General features: G+C 32.3%; 1 protein-coding gene across 1 annotated transcript; it reads left to right on the forward strand.

Moving 5' to 3' along the window:
* The first annotated feature begins 370 nt into the window (after window positions 1–370).
* Window positions 371–14549, forward strand: LOC111997328 (UPF0481 protein At3g47200). Its single transcript, XM_024029406.2, has 3 exons — window positions 371–509; window positions 13390–13606; window positions 13721–14549. The coding sequence occupies exons 1-3, from the start codon at window positions 371–373 to the stop codon at window positions 14547–14549; spliced, it is 1185 nt and encodes a 394-aa protein (XP_023885174.2).
* The last annotated feature ends 3248 nt before the right edge of the window (window positions 14550–17797 follow it).

Genomic DNA, 17797 nt, shown 5'->3' on the forward strand with positions numbered 1-17797 from the left:
AGACTCAAAGCTTCAGAGGCTCACTACAAGCTTTGAAGAAATTAAGATGGAGGAGGATGAGTCATTTGATGAGTTCTATGCCAAGCTCAAGGACATAGTGAACTCAGCCTTCAATCTTGGGGAAACCATCCCAGAACCCAAGATTGTAAGGAAGGTGCTCAGATCTCTACCTGAGAGATTCCATGCCAAGATTACGGCGATAGAAGAATCAAAGGACATTGACAAGATTCCTTTGACTGAGCTGGTAGGAAACTTGCAAACCTATGAGATAGGATTATCTAGGATTGGCAAGTCAAGTAAAGGTAAAAGCATGGCCTTGAAGGCAAAGAACAGTGATACAGATGAGTCTTCCGATGATGAAGATTCTAAGATGAAGTCCTACATCACTCGGCAGTTCAAGAAGTTTATGAAGAATGCCAATGGAAGGAGCTTCGACAAGAACCGGAGGCAGTTCAGTTCTTCACAGTCTAAAAGCCAAGACAAAGGGAAGAAGGATGCTAAGGATGGAAGTCAGTACACTGTTCCTGCAGGACCAAAGTGCTTTGGATGTCATGGGTTCGGACACATGAAACATGAGTGTCCTACATATCTCAAGAGCATTGGGAAAAGCAAGGCACTTGCTGCAACTCTAAGTGACACTGAGCCTGAAGATGATTCCGACAATCAGGATGACGGAATCTTAAATGCCTTCACTGCCACAGTCAATCCTACTGAAGGGATTGTTGAAGAAGTGGATGAAGAAGAAGAACTGGTGGAGTCAAAATTTGAGAAAATGGATGATCAAGATGATATCCATTCAGCCTATGAGAAGCTTTACAAGCTCTCTGAAAAGCATGAGAAATTATACAGGCTGGCCACCAAGAAGCTCAGTGATGTGGAACTTGATCGTGAAGAGTTGTCCATAAAGTTTGATGAGGCGAATCAAACTATTGGAGCACTGAGATTTGAAAACAACTTTTTGGCTGAGAAGACCAAGAAGCTTGAAGCGTAGCTGTTTCAAGTCAGAGCTCAACTGGAGAGGACCTCAAGTGCAAAGCTTGATGAGATGCTTAGCAATCAGAAACCTGCTTCGGATCGAACTGGTTTGGGGTATGGTATCTCTTTCTCTAATTCTGCTTCTACTAGCAATACTGTTTTTGTTCCTCCTGCTAATAACATTGAAATTGAGAACATTGATGTCAAAACTGAATTAGCTAGTGAGAACTTAGACAAGGGTAAATCTATCTTAGGAGCACCCCCTAAGCAAGATAAGAAAGATGATAAAAACTCTAGGGCTAAGAAGGCTAACTCTCAAAAGCCTAAACAGAAGAAGCAGCATCTCTGTCATTATTGTGGAGCTGCCGGTCACACTCGACCAAATTGCTATAAGTGGTTAGCCACTCAACAGAGCAATGGCATGATAGCATCTGGAAACCATAATCAGCTTCAATCCTCTCTTGCTCCTCTTGGAGATCTTCTGAAAGCCCTCATGTTCCTTTCGAACTTGAACGGGTTAAATTCTTCCCCCTCACCGCCGGTTCAAGGATTCAATCAAAGGAAAGGCTCTTCCAAGGTGTGGAAGAAAAAGGACTTTAAGTGATTTCATCACTTTCTTTTTCCTTTTTGTTTTTCTGTGTTTTTGCATTGCTTGTGTGTTTTGTTTTTCTGCTGAGTCAGTCTAGTTTTGCATTATTTTGTTTAACATGTTTTGTGTGTTTACTTTCAGTTTTGTTTATTTTTTTTTTGATTTAAAATAAAAATAAAAAAAATTTGAAAAATCAGAAAAATACAAAAACAGTGTGTGTTTTGTGTACTTTGGTACTTGTGTACCTTGGATGGCCAATGAAACAAAGTTTTCTAAACTTTGTATCTCTTGTAGCTTAGATGAGCATCTCTATGCACAACTAAGCAAGTGAGCTTTGTGGCTCTTGTTTGTGATGAGTAAGATTAGGTTATCTCTTAAAACTTAACACTCATATCACTCTTTTTGACGGGTAGGACTAGAAAATCCTAAGAGAAAGGCATAAATAACCATCTCACCACTGTTGCCCGCCAATCATAATATGACACCTGTATGCTTCGGCATAGCAAAAGTGCAGTGTCAAAGACATTCGTATGCTTCGGCATAGCAAAAGTGCGATGTCAAATGCTTAACATCTTGGGTATTTCTTTTCTCTCTTTTATATACCCATGTATGATATGCTAAAATAAAAGAAAACATGCAAAGAAAATAAAAAGCAAAAAGATTAAAAATGCTTTAAATATGGTTGCAAGCGTGTATTCTAGGAGATGTGGGAGTTATAGGATGTACCTCGAAGGTGATAGTCCCCATCAAACAGTTATGATTGTGTGTGAGTTAAAAGTTATTTTCTCATATCTTAGATCGTCATAACATGTATACACATATGCAATCTTGCAATGTTTTTCACACACAACACGCAATATTCTTTGCTACTTTTGATACATGTGCAGATACAATGTGATTTGGCCATCACAAAGGTTTTACATGTGCTAATGTATGCTCACTAAACTGTCATAACTTGTTTTTGAAATATAAAATTGGTTAGACTTGTTTAGTGTCTGTGTGTGTGTTTTGGAATTTATGTGCTTAACATTTTTCTTGTTTTTCACATGTTTTGCATCCTTCTATTATCTTGTCATCCATAGCATCTTGTTTCATCACATTCATGCATTTATATGGATTTCTTTGTGCCCCTTGATCATCCTTGATCATCTTTATGTTTCTCGAGTGAAGCTTTCTAACTTCTTGTACCCTTTGTCAATCATGACAAAAAGGGGGAAAAATTGTGGAAACTTTTGTGGTTTCTGTTTAAGATTCTACAAGTTAGGGGGAGAAATACATTCCTTTGTAAGGGGGAGATGTGTTTCATCTTGTTAGGGGAGTGTTTACTTCCTTCTTCTTGTACCTTGGGTCTTGTGACCATGTTTACATACATTGTGCTTATCTTCTTTATATGCTGATGTATGTTTCTTTCACCTATCTCTACATGTGTTGTTTCTTTTCTTTCTTTATACACATGTTTCTCTACTTGTATGCAATCTATTTATTTCTGTTTCACACAAGATGCCTTGATGAGTTTTGTTTAAAGTGTTTCAGAAATACAGGTTGTCAAAGTCTACTTGCCATAAACTCTCTTCTTGCAAAGTTTTTCAAGAGTTTGTGTTAGGATAGATTCTATTGTATTCAACAAGTGAATATGAGTTGAGTGATTTATGACTTCTCTCATATGCTCATTTGTTTGTTGTGGTTTTGTCACGGATTGCCAAAGGGGGAGATTGTTAGGACATATATGTTTTAACTTGTTTAAGAACATATGTCACTTAGTTATGTAAATTGGCTAATCCTTTGACAAAACACACTCTACTTGTAATTGGGTAGTTCTAGGTGTTTTTAATACTTCAAGAAACAATGTTTCAAGGTCAAGTGTTGAAGTCATCAAGTCTGTCCAAGAGAAAGCAAGCTGAAGTGCAAAGTTTTTAAAGTTCGACACCTTCTCGATAGCTACCTCGACACCTGGCTATCTGTCGAGATCTTCAGCTGATTCTTATCGCAATCTCGATAGCTTCTCTATAGCTGGTCGATCGATCGAGAAAGTTTTTGTCCCCTCGACACCTTCTCGACACCTCCTCGATAGCTGCTATCTGTTGAGATTCATTAAACCTCGACACCTCCTCGACACCTCTCGATCGATCGAGGTTACGGGAAATCAGAATTTTCAGCTTTTTGATTTTTGGGCCAGGCTTATGTATTTGAGTAGGGTTTCTTTTCTCACAACCCTAAACTTATATAAGGCTTATTTTAAAGGCCGTCACATAAGAGAATACAAGAAGAACATATGCAAAAAGGTGATTGATGTTTTATTCTCTCTAAAAGAAGCTACTGCGTCTTTGCACCTTAGGGTTTTGTAACCAAGTGCTTCTTGATCTTCACTGTTGATGAAGTGAAGAACTTTGCAGCCAACATTCTTCTTCCTTAAGTTGGTGAGTGAGTCACGTACTAGGATTCGTGCAAAGGAGTTAGTCACGTACTGGGATCCGTACAACAAAAAGGGTGGCGTTCATATATTGAAGAGTTTAGAGGTTCTGAAGCGGTAGAAGGTTTCTGCTGTGAGTTCATCTACGGGAATTGTAGAGTCTAAGGACAAAAGTTTTGTACTAGATCTGAAACTTCTCTTTTCTATAGTGGATTGCTTTTCGGGAAGGTTTCCCCCCAGTTTTTTTACTGTGAAACTGGTTGGTTTCATTGGTTTTCCTGGGTCATCATATCTTGTCTTATTTATTTTTCCGCTGCATTCATTATTGACATGATATTAATGTTTGTTTGTTTTAACAAGGTTTGTTCATAATAAATCTAATTAACAACTTGGATTTAAAACTTGTTAATTCTAACAACCGGGGTCTAAATTAATTAACAACATAGGTACCACTCCAAGTAATACATTCAAGACCTTCCAAAGTCAAGCTTTCACCTTTAGTTTGAGGGAAGGTGTTAGACATATTATGGCCCAAGTTACTCATACCAATTGTAGGCCCATGTACTTGTCGAACAAGCATATTAATTTTAGGTTAGCCTATGGTTATCCTTGAGTTAGTCAAGTATTCTTTAGTATATAAACCCTACATTGGGTTTATTGTAACACAGGTGCTTAATATAATATGTAGCCTTCTAGGGTTTTATTATCATTGTGGACATAGGCCATTAGGCCGAACCACATAAACCTTTGTGTGTGCTCTCTCTTTTATGCTTCTAATCATTATTCAATCATCACAAAGAATCACAAAACAACTTTTACATGCTGGAAACCAAATTGGGATTAACTAAGTGAAGGTGTACCTATTCCATTAGCTTAGTGAAGGTGTACTAATTTTGGATAATGAGATTAACTGAGTCCACAATATCAACAAACTTATGTGAACCTCAACTTATTGGACATATGTTTCACTATTCAATAAATTTTTATCTTTTCAAATGCCATTGCATTAAGTTTTCTCCTTATATCTACTATTCTCTAAGCACGCTCTGACGCGTGTGCTGAGAGGCTCTTATATTTTTTTCCCCCTAAAGTCTAATTTCATTTATCATAAGTTAAAGTTGTTTCATTTTCAATCACAAAAACACCTAAAGGTGTGATGAGATTTATCTAAAAAAAAAAATTTATTTTACCCATAAACACATAAATAGCTTCACATCTCTAAGTATTTTTGTGATTGAAGAATGTAACAACCCCGAATTATAATGAATGAAATTATTAAACTTTTTTTTTTTTTTTAAAGTCTCTAAGCAAGCGTGTGCTTGGAGGCTAGTATTCCTAACATCACTCATTTATTAGAGAAGATCAAAAATTCATTTTAAAAAATACAATGATTCGATAATCAGGTTATTTGAAATTACCAACCATTTCTTAATACATAAATCTAAAATTTATTGATATAACAAAATTTCACAATAATTTTTTATGCCTAGTCAAAGAATTTAACACTCATTTCTTATATGAACGTTTCTTACTTGTGATCACTTGACACCATCACATATTATGAAATTTTGTTGTGCGCCTAAAACAACTGTGACATTTAAAAAAATGTAAATACAATATTTTAGCTAGTGTTGTAAAACTATAATATAATCATATAAATATAATTTTGTCACTTGTAGCTCAATCGATTCCCAAGTATTGATAGTATTTATAGGCTCTCACGTTATCATTTTTTTAATTATAAAATTTTATGGGAGTTATCTAGTTATTTTAAATCCTAAAAGGTAGCCACTTAGTACACATCCATAACAAAACAAAAAAAGTATTAATTTTTTTTTCTATTCCAGGAAAGGCTCTCGCATTTTTTTGATTTTTAGATTTTAGGAAAAAAATTGCTACATCCACAACATTTTTACAAAACTTTTACAACAAATCTTAACAAAAGTTTCGGATTTCTGAGAGAAAAAAAATTAAAATATCTATTTTTTTTTTTTTTGGATAAAGGAAAGGCTTCAAGTTATCTTTTTTTTTTTTAATTTATTTATTTAAATGGAAAATCTTTCCTTGTTGTTGATTTTTTATATTATTTTTAATCCTAAAATTTGGCCATTTATTACACATCCATAACAAAAGTTAAAAAGAGCTTATATTCATGATTTAGCAATTATCTTTAAGACCAAGAAATTGTACCCAATATTTTTTTATGGGTAGTAAATTAGTAATTATTTTTAACAATACAATTTAACGGATAGTAAACGGCGGACTGAATTGAGTATAATTGAAATTTAAAAGATTGAAATAATAAATTAAAAGACTAAAATATCAAAACATGAAACATAGAGAATAAATTTTACAATTTGACCTAAAATAAAAGAAAAGGAACTAAGTTCTCAAGGAAGCCTTTGGCCCCACTTAATTTGTTGCTTTCCTAGTTCTTGCATTGCTGCAGATTCCAACTGTCCACCATGAGAGGAAACGAAATCAAAACTCAATGTTGTCCTGTTGTGTGGCCCTTAACAAAGAACAAAAGTTAAGAAACATCTGAAAACTTGAAAGTGAAAACCTCTGATTCACGTTTGTAGCTTCTTGAGTGTACTTTGACCCAAACTGAACTTGTTTTTCCTCCAAATCTAAGAGCATTCACTTTATATCTAATGTGTCCCGGTAAATATGGTATTGGACAAAAAAAAAAAAAAAAGGTTTATTCAAGGTTACTTTTGCTGTTATGGTTGAATGTATGAACTTTTTTTTTATCCAATATCATAAGGTCTGAACATTTTGCATTAATTGGATCCATTACGATTGGTTGAATTTAGGATCGAATGGACTCAGGTTGAGCAGGTTTGTTAAGTTTGGTTCAAATTGAACAACCCTAGATATATTAGATGCAGCTAACATGGCTTACAAGAGAAAGACGAGGTGGTTAACATGACATAAAACTAAGGCGGCTTGATCTAGATTGAGGCCTAAGGCGATTCAAGTGATTTTTTTTTTAAATATTTAATATCAATTAAATAACATTTAATTAACTTTCTAGATTATAATTTTGTATTTAAAAACCATTTTTCATGCCTTTGAGATTTAAAATTGCTAATGAAATTATTTTGTTTAGGTTTTGCTAACATTTTTTACAATTTTAAATTTTGAAAAATTGTTTATGCAAAAATAACTATAACAACATGTACAATTCTATAATTAGTATTAATAAATATGTTGTAAATAGTGAGTTCATATGAAAGTAACGTTAATCTAATCGCAGTAGTTATGAGAAATTGGTGGAAAATTTTGTGTCCCTACCATTACATTAAGAAAAAAAAAAAAAAAAAAAAAACTAGCAGTTGTCATGTTGTGTTAACTTACGAGTATCCAACCATATAAGTTAACACTAACTTAACATATTTTTTAAACGGGTCAAGATTTCTCAACTCTAACACGACCCATTTATTAAACGGGCTAGTTGAGTCGACCTGTTTATTAGATTTTATCAAAATGAAAAAATAAATAAATATTTGTAATATAAAATTTAGAATTAACGAATAACTGCATCACAAATAATCATTCAAAACTCAAAATTAAAGAATATCTCAATATCACAAATAATCAATTATAATATGTCAAAAAAAAAAAAAAACTACAACAACTAATAAGTTTATATACCTAGGGTTTGAAGGGTATATTGGTAAAATTTTATTTAATTAAATAGGTAAATCAGGTCAAACAGGTTCCATAGGTTAAACACTAACCCAACCCGCTTATTAAATGGGTCAGTCATTTTAATCCAAATATGACACGAACCCATTAAACCTCAACCCATAACCTGCTTATTTCATGTCGTGTTGTGTTGGGTTCACGGGTCGTGTTCAATTTTGCCACCCCTAATTATGGGTAGTGGTGGATCACATTTGATTATGGGTGAGTTGGTAGAGAAAGAGAAAAATGAATAGATAAATGAATAGAACATGAAATTAAAACATGTGATATAGAGTGTATTGTCAAACGCTATATTAAAGTAGAAAAGGTTTTTGGTGTATGAAAAAAAAAAAAATATATATATATATATATTTTTTATTAAAGAGATCTGACGCTAGTGCTCAAAGGACCTCTATCATAAAAAGGCCCCAAAATTTGTGGAATGCTAGTTTTTTTTTTTTTTTTTTTTTTTTAATGTAATGGTAGGGACACAAAATTTTCCACCAATTTCTCATAACTACTGCGATTAGATTAACGTTACTTTCATATGAACTCACTATTTACAACATATTTATTAATACTAATTATAGAATTGTACATGTTGTTATAGTTATTTTTGCATAAACAATTTTTCAAAATTTAAAATTGTAAAAAATGTTAGCAAAACCTAAACAAAATAATTTCATTAGCAATTTTAAATCTCAAAGGCATGAAAAATGGTTTTTAAATACAAAATTATAATCTAGAAAGTTAATTAAATGTTATTTAATTGATATTAAATATTTAAAAAAAAAATCACTTGAATCGCCTTAGGCCTCAATCTAGATCAAGCCGCCTTAGTTTTATGTCATGTTAACCACCTCGTCTTTCTCTTGTAAGCCATGTTAGCTGCATCTAATATATCTAGGGTTGTTCAATTTGAACCAAACTTAACAAACCTGCTCAACCTGAGTCCATTCGATCCTAAATTCAACCAATCGTAATGGATCCAATTAATGCAAAATGTTCAGACCTTATGATATTGGATAAAAAAAAAGTTCATACATTCAACCATAACAGCAAAAGTAACCTTGAATAAACCTTTTTTTTTTTTTTTTGTCCAATACCATATTTACCGGGACACATTAGATATAAAGTGAATGCTCTTAGATTTGGAGGAAAAACAAGTTCAGTTTGGGTCAAAGTACACTCAAGAAGCTACAAACGTGAATCAGAGGTTTTCACTTTCAAGTTTTCAGATGTTTCTTAACTTTTGTTCTTTGTTAAGGGCCACACAACAGGACAACATTGAGTTTTGATTTCGTTTCCTCTCATGGTGGACAGTTGGAATCTGCAGCAATGCAAGAACTAGGAAAGCAACAAATTAAGTGGGGCCAAAGGCTTCCTTGAGAACTTAGTTCCTTTTCTTTTATTTTAGGTCAAATTGTAAAATTTATTCTCTATGTTTCATGTTTTGATATTTTAGTCTTTTAATTTATTATTTCAATCTTTTAAATTTCAATTATACTCAATTCAGTCCGCCGTTTACTATCCGTTAAATTGTATTGTTAAAAATAATTACTAATTTACTACCCATAAAAAAATATTGGGTACAATTTCTTGGTCTTAAAGATAATTGCTAAATCATGAATATAAGCTCTTTTTAACTTTTGTTATGGATGTGTAATAAATGGCCAAATTTTAGGATTAAAAATAATATAAAAAATCAACAACAAGGAAAGATTTTCCATTTAAATAAATAAATTAAAAAAAAAAAAGATAACTTGAAGCCTTTCCTTTATCCAAAAAAAAAAAAAATAGATATTTTAATTTTTTTTCTCTCAGAAATCCGAAACTTTTGTTAAGATTTGTTGTAAAAGTTTTGTAAAAATGTTGTGGATGTAGCAATTTTTTTCCTAAAATCTAAAAATCAAAAAAATGCGAGAGCCTTTCCTGGAATAGAAAAAAAAATTAATACTTTTTTTGTTTTGTTATGGATGTGTACTAAGTGGCTACCTTTTAGGATTTAAAATAACTAGATAACTCCCATAAAATTTTATAATTAAAAAAATGATAACGTGAGAGCCTATAAATACTATCAATACTTGGGAATCGATTGAGCTACAAGTGACAAAATTATATTTATATGATTATATTATAGTTTTACAACACTAGCTAAAATATTGTATTTACATTTTTTTAAATGTCACAGTTGTTTTAGGCGCACAACAAAATTTCATAATATGTGATGGTGTCAAGTGATCACAAGTAAGAAACGTTCATATAAGAAATGAGTGTTAAATTCTTTGACTAGGCATAAAAAATTATTGTGAAATTTTGTTATATCAATAAATTTTAGATTTATGTATTAAGAAATGGTTGGTAATTTCAAATAACCTGATTATCGAATCATTGTATTTTTTAAAATGAATTTTTGATCTTCTCTAATAAATGAGTGATGTTAGGAATACTAGCCTCCAAGCACACGCTTGCTTAGAGACTTTAAAAAAAAAAAAAAAGTTTAATAATTTCATTCATTATAATTCGGGGTTGTTACATTCTTCAATCACAAAAATACTTAGAGATGTGAAGCTATTTATGTGTTTATGGGTAAAATAAATTTTTTTTTTTAGATAAATCTCATCACACCTTTAGGTGTTTTTGTGATTGAAAATGAAACAACTTTAACTTATGATAAATGAAATTAGACTTTAGGGGGAAAAAAATATNAGGCGAGCAAACCGTGGCAGCCCACGGCGAGCAACGGCCCCATGGCCACTCGCGATCTGAACCAACCCACAGCCACACACGCAATCTGAAGCCACCTACGGCAATCCACGGTGATTTGAACCCGCTCACGACCCCCCACTGCGATCTGAACCCCACCCACGACGAGCCACGACCACCACCGGCCCACGGCAATCTAAATCCCACGCCAATCTGAAACCTACAAGCCGATCTTGAGAGAGAGGAGAAGCTTTCACTGCCAGTGGGTTTGCTGGTGGCGGCGATGGTGGAGGTTTCTCTCCTTTTTTTTTTTCTTTTTTTTTCTTTTTTTTTTCTCTGCTGTGGTTGGTGGTGGTGAGTGGATTTGGTGGTTGTGGGTGGATGTGGAGGTTTCTACTGTGATTTTCCTTTTTCTTTTTTTGTTAGTGGTGGTTGTGTTATGGGTGGTGGGTGGCTAGTAGTGTGGTGCCGGCGGTGCTGTGAGAAAGAGAGAGATAGATGAGAGAGAGGAAAAATAAAAAACTTATTGAAAAATAATAAAGAAATATTATTTAAATGAAATGCTAAAAAAATTAGAAGTTTTGATGTAGGTTGTATTGAAAAGTGGGGTGTTATATGTTATAAATTTGGGTTTTGAGATGGTAAATGCCAAATTTTTTACAAACCTTGATGAGAATGCTCTTAATCTCTGTTCTCTTCTTTATTTTTTTTTCTTTTCCCACAAATCGCATCTCGGTCCGGAACAGCTATCACGCCTTCGGCTGCTAGTGCTAATGCTAGTGCTACACAAACAATATGTCAGAAAGAATTGAGGTATGCCTTCATAATATAATATTTCCTCGTTATTTAAGTTCCATGTCTATCTACCTATTTATTTAATTTCTAGTTATTTATCTTGCCTGGATTTTTTTTTTTTTTTTTTAATACCAATGACCTGTTTGGATTGAGGGAATAAAATAAAGTAAAGGAGAGTAGAGTAGAATGGAGCAGAGTCAGTAAAAAATTAGATTAATTTTCAACTAACTTGACTCTACTTCCGCTCAATTTAAATAGACATAAATCTTTATAAGCAATTCCATACAACAATTATTTGCTGAATTTTCTGTCTTTTTTGCCCCCATCCCCCCTGCGACTATCTCTCAATTTCTCCTCTCTCCTCTCATATACTTCACTACTTCTTTTCTCTCTCACCGTTCTCTCTACAACTCTCTCTCTCTCTCTCTCTTCTTGTCTCTTTCTTCTTCTGTTTTTTTTTTTACCAACCATTAGATCCATTGTTTTCCTTCTCTATTGATTTGTTATTTTTAACTGTGATCCATGATGAGTATTTCAGGGCCAGAAAAATTCTTTCAGGTCTAACGAAAAAACTTTCAAACCCCAAATCTCATTCTGACTAAATTTTTAATTTCGGCCGATATTGATGAAAACGGTCCAAAATGGGCCGAAATTTCATTAAAGGTGGAATAGGGGGCTTACCTTTCCAGATTATATATCGGTATGGGATTTTTAAGCCATTTCAACTAGACTGAAACATTATCCATATTACATCAATTAATAAATATTATGCAGTAAAATTTATAGTATCTATAGTATTTTTGCAAAATCTATTTACATTTAGTTTAGTAAATTTTTAATTATTAAAATTCTTTCATTTACGAAAATGACTTTCTTGCTATTATATTTTACAATTATTTTTAATGAATTTTAAGTTATTTATGATAATCAGTTGTCAAATGTGGTTTATCTACTCTATTGATATCATTTTGGTCACCTTCTTTTACATTTTTTTAAATTAAAAAAAAAATTGCAAGGAATATTATTAATCTATACATAACTAAAGTGAAAGCTCAACAATTAAGCTAATCCGCATTAATTTTATGTTTTTCTTAAATTATATTGTCAATCTACTCAAATTTTATATCAATTATAGGTACAATTTTTAATACTTCTATTTCACTTATATGTTAAAGATCCTGTTAACACTTGTATAAAAAAATTGTCAAAAAAATTAGTTATTTTTTCTTTTCTTATAAAAAGTTTATAAAAATATTTCCTATACCAAGCCCTTAGAGTGTTCGATAATTTTTCTCATATTTTAAAACTACTTTCAACCTAATTAAAGTTACTCTCGATTTCAAAATTCTCTGGGAATTCTAGAATTTAACTCAAGTACAAAGACAAACTTCAACGAGAAATTTATTGAACAACACCATATTCCCATTAAAAGAAAAAAAAAATTGTGCCTTTTCAATATATTTCTATAATGAATAAATTTTGATAAAACATTAGAAAATTTCATAGTATCACAATAACAAAAATTGTAATAGGAAGTAGGAAGTATGTATATAAATATATCAAAAAGTACCTTCTTTTACCTACTAAAACGAAAAAATTCAATCTAGCTATTTAATTATTCGAGTTTGGCTTATCTCGAGTACTTTTTTAATTGGAATCTTCTTTTTATTTTAATGAGAAACTGTCACATCATACACTAACTAAATAAAAGGTGAAGATTAAAACTCACTACCACTTGTCATTGTATATTTAAAACAAAATGATATGTCCTTTTTTTTAAAAAAAAAAAATACTGGAGATAAGTCACACCCTAATTTCTCTATGTCTCTATCAAACTAACAATGAAACTATCTATTAAAAAACATTGAAATTCATGACTTAAGTACCAAAATTATTTGTTCTATTAATTATTGTTTCAAAAGAAACCATTTTAAAATTCTTCATTTAAAATTATTATTTCATCCAGTTAAAATATTTGCAAATCTTTTATGTGATCAGCTTTACAAGACAATGAAGGAGGATGATTAAATTTATTTATTTATTTATTTATTTTATAAATTTTTATAAACATTAAATACAAAATGATCATTATTCTTGTAACACCAGTGCATTTTAACAAATTAGAAGATAGTGGCATAGAATGAACTTTGAAATCAAATTATAGTGTGTTGTACTTTACACGGGGTGTGTTTTTAATCCTAGTGGCTCTTATCTTGATAGATAGGAAGCTCTTCAACTGCAAATGGAAGTGGAGATTTGGTACTTGACATCAAAGCAATGTTTGAAAGTTTGAAGCAACAATTCTCAATTAGGGGTTTAATCAGTGTTCCAGATCACCTTCGCAAATTGGATGAGCAAGCCTTCACTCCTCTGCTTATTTCAATTGGCCCTATTCACCGCTCCAATGCAAAATTACAAACCATGAAAAAGCTTAAAGTACGGTTTTGTGAGTGTTTCATTCAACTGGCTAATATAAACTTGCAGAATTTAGTACACATAATAAGAGATAAGGAAGAAGAAATTCGCTCTTAGTACGCAGAGACTGTTGTGTCCAGCATAAGCAGTGATGATTTTGTGACAATGATCCTGGTGGATGGGATGTTCATTCTTGAGTACTTCTTGATATCTTACTCACATTTGGAAGAGGACGATCCTACAATCGAGATACCAGAATGGATGCATCCAATTTTGCAATCTGACCTGGTATTACTTGAAAATCAGCTTCCCTTTTTTGTTTTAGAGATGCTGTTCCAGCAAAAAAACTTTCCGGCTGAATCAGAGTTCAAACTCCTTTCTTTAAGGGAACTTGCTTTTGATTTCTTTGGATGGTACAACTTTCAAAAGATGGTCTTTGAGGATTTCAAGGTGAAAATAGAACACTTGACAGATCTGGTTAGATTCTTTGATCTAAGTGAAAGTGAACAATTACCGTACAGAAGACCTGGACGGGCTAAACTATCATACTCTGCAACCCAGCTGCATGAGGCAGGAATCAAGTTTAAGGTGGCCCCAGAAAAATATGGTAGACGCTTTATTGACATAAGGTTCGATTTAAAGAAAGGAGTTTTGGAAATCCCATGCATTACGTTAAATGACGAGAAAATACGTCTTATTCGAAACATTATTGCATTAGAGCAATCCCATTATGTGGGGCACGCATATGTTACGGATTTGTTTGCCATCTTGAATTTCCTTATTGATAATTCCAAAGATGTAGATTTACTTTGCGATAAGGGAATCCTTGTTAATTACCTTGGCGACAGCAAAGCTGCAGCATCAGCTGTCAACAATCTTAACACAAATATCTTATGGGATTATATGAAACCTGAATACTCAAAAATATGTGAAGATTTGAATGCATTCTATAAGAAAACTTTGGCATAGATGGAGGGCAACATTATGGCATCAATATTTTAGCACTCCTTGGAGATTTGCTTCTACCTGTGCTGCATTATCCTTCTACTGCTTACGCTTGCACAAACTGTATGCTCTCTAAAGTCCACTAAGTGGTGATAGATATGCAGCAGTGCAATGGCACTCATCCATATTAGATGTGGATCACTTTATCTTTTGTTTTCAGTTTTTACTGTTTTGAATAAGGGTTAACTTATGATTATCCTTATGATTAGGAAGTCTTTTGAGTGTGTTAGTGTTGGAATTGGTTTAGATAAGCATAGTGCTTATCTATATCCGCTTAATTATCCTTTGAGTTTTGTAATAATTCTATTCAAGACTGCATGTTCTTAATAATAATTTTACTGCTGAAATTTATCAGAAACTTTATTGTTATTTGGGAGTTATGGTTTTTATCAGAGATTCAAATTGGTTGCAAGGAGAAAGGACAAAATTTGTGGCTGGCTTCTTGTCACTTTCAATAGACCCATTTTTTTTCCCCTAATCACAATCACCACATGAAGAATTGTGGCAAAAATTGTGTATTTTTTTGTGGTACTAATTTTTGTTTTCTATTTCCTATTGAAACTACAAAGGAAGAGAGTATTGTCATTGCAAAGGGATACATTATGCATTAGGTCTATCAATAAAAAAAATACTATAAAATATTTTATTATGCATTAGGCAAGATAAATAAAATAAGCATGTTATATTTTGTACAGATTCAGGAAATTTTGATTTGTACATCATGCACCATGTATGCCAAGAAAACCATGGTTGATTTGTACATTTCAAATTTTTATTTTTGATTACAAATTATTGAGTAGGCAATAGCACTTTATGGTCACCACTAATTTGGAAGTTCAAGTATTTGATTTGTCACTGCAATTCAAATAATCCCATGAGGCTCACATAAATTAAGAATTGATTTTCAGAACTCAGCTGCTTTCTTAGCAAAGATTTCAATACACAATTAACCTAGAACGTCCAAGGTTCGACATATATATATATATAATAGCTAATTGCAAGCTATTTAGCCTTATTAATTGCATGAATTGAGAGGAGAAGCATTTTAAAGAGAAACTTTTCCTTTAGCTATTATCCTTATTCCTATGCTAGTAAAGAAACACTAGAACACAATTTTTTTTTTTTTTTTTTTTTGGTTGCTTGTTAAGATGATAAGTTGTAATTATAAAAATAGTCACCAAAATATGACTTTTATAATATAAAAATTTTTGAAAAAAAAAAGGTCAAAGGGAAATGAAAATTTATGTCCCTAATTATGTTGTATGTTGTTATTTGGATGGTCATAAAATGGTGTGACCTTAAATTGAGATAGATTTATGTTAACGGGTGTCCTTATACACCGATTAAGGAGGCTTCAAAAGGTTCTCTCCTGCATTTGAAAAATGGCAAATACTAATAAAAACAAAGAATCAATTGTGTTATAAAATTCAATCTTATTGGGTGCCCCTTCTATCTTTTTTGTTCAACAATTTTATTTTTATTTTTTAAAAAGACCTATTAACAGAAGTGTCTATCAACTAATGTATTGTGAGCTTATGCGTTTATAGAAGTGATTATCAGTATTAGTGTTTTCAGCCAACTAATGTACTGTCAGCTTATTTACTTTTCTTTTCTTTTTTTGCGAGATAATAAGAGACTATCAATAAAAAGGTGTAACATGCTCACCGTGTTTTCTATCAAGGTCCCCAATGCTTAAAGGCACTTCTTTTTAGAATGTGATTTCTTTAACTAGGTCCTGGTCAAGTCTTAATTGTTAGTAATACTGGGATTGCAATTCCCTTAGAATGTATTCTAAAAAAATGGGATTAATTATGACTCATTGATACATCATTCAATTTCTCACTACCCATTGTACTTCTTCACTCTCTCGGAGTAACAAGAAGAATTTCTCTTTAGTTGGTCTATCTATACTACTATTTAAGACATTTTTCAAGTTTGGACTAGACATTTTTTTGGTTCCAAAATAATCTTACAGCTTACGTTTAAGTAGAGGCAAAACTTGAGGATAATGCTGTAAAAATATATCTCTAACTCTCACCTAAAACATTTTCTACAAAATAGAATCACTCTCCCACTAACCCACCTCTTTAAAGCAACTATATGTTTACTATTTTTTATTTTAAATAGAAAAACAAGTTAAACAACACCATGTTACGGTTTTTTTTTCCCCCCTAAAAAAAATCATCCTCACGTTTATCTTCCTATCAATTTTTTTTTTTTTAATTCTCAAGTATATCCCCAAAAAAAAAAAAAACACTAAATAGATATATACACATTTGATTACAATTTAAACTACAAATTATAATGAATGTAAATTATTAGTCTTTACCAAAAAATAGAAGTGCTCAGAGACTAGTTACAACTAAAACAAGACTTTCATTCAGCTAGTAACAAGTGTTCTGCCACAACGATTCCATGTGTCCTAGGCAAGTTCAGCAATATATTGGAAGAAAATTAGGAGAGTTTTATAGTCTGCTACTGGCAAGAAGAAGAAGAAGTATTGTTCTTAGTCTTGAAGAAGATCTTAATACTACACTTAGAAGATCTAAAAATTGGAGATGGGAAAAGCACTTCTTTGTGGTATTATATTTGACACCCTTTCAAATTCTGTGTCGTGATTCAAAGAAGATTCTTGCATGATGCTCCAACCGGTTAGTTGCCACAATCATCAAACTAATTTGGAGTTATCTAGTTGGTGGCTTTTTTGAGTATGCATCTTCTTCTTCTTCTTCATTTTTTTTTTTTTTTTTTTTGGCTGAATGGAAAAATTTTATTAAGAAAATTGAGGAGAGAGTTGAGAAACAACACAACATCTTCCAAAATTACATCCAAAAGATTCAGAGGAGCTAAGCTGGGCCAAAGAAACCCAAAATGCTATTCAGCAAATACCAGTGGGCCAATATATGGGCAGCCCTATTAGCAACTCTGGGGACCCAATCAAAAGAGATAGGTCTATTATAATTACAGTTCACTAAACTCTTGATCTCAGCTATATTGCTTACAATTCTCCAAGGAAGAATGACACATGAAGATAGCCCTAGAAGGCTTGAATACAGGTTTTGCAATCACCCTCTATGCATACCATGGTCTGGTTGCAATGCATAGCCATGTAAACTGCATTTTCAAATCTCCTCTACTTCTGCACTTTCAAATCTTAACACCAATATCTTACAGGATTATATGAACTCGATTACTCGAAAATATGTAAAGAT

The sequence above is a fragment of the Quercus suber genome, unplaced genomic scaffold, assembly GCF_002906115.3.
Source record: "Quercus suber isolate HL8 unplaced genomic scaffold, Cork oak 2.0 scaffold_1119, whole genome shotgun sequence".
Classification (NCBI taxonomy): Eukaryota; Viridiplantae; Streptophyta; class Magnoliopsida; order Fagales; family Fagaceae; genus Quercus; species Quercus suber.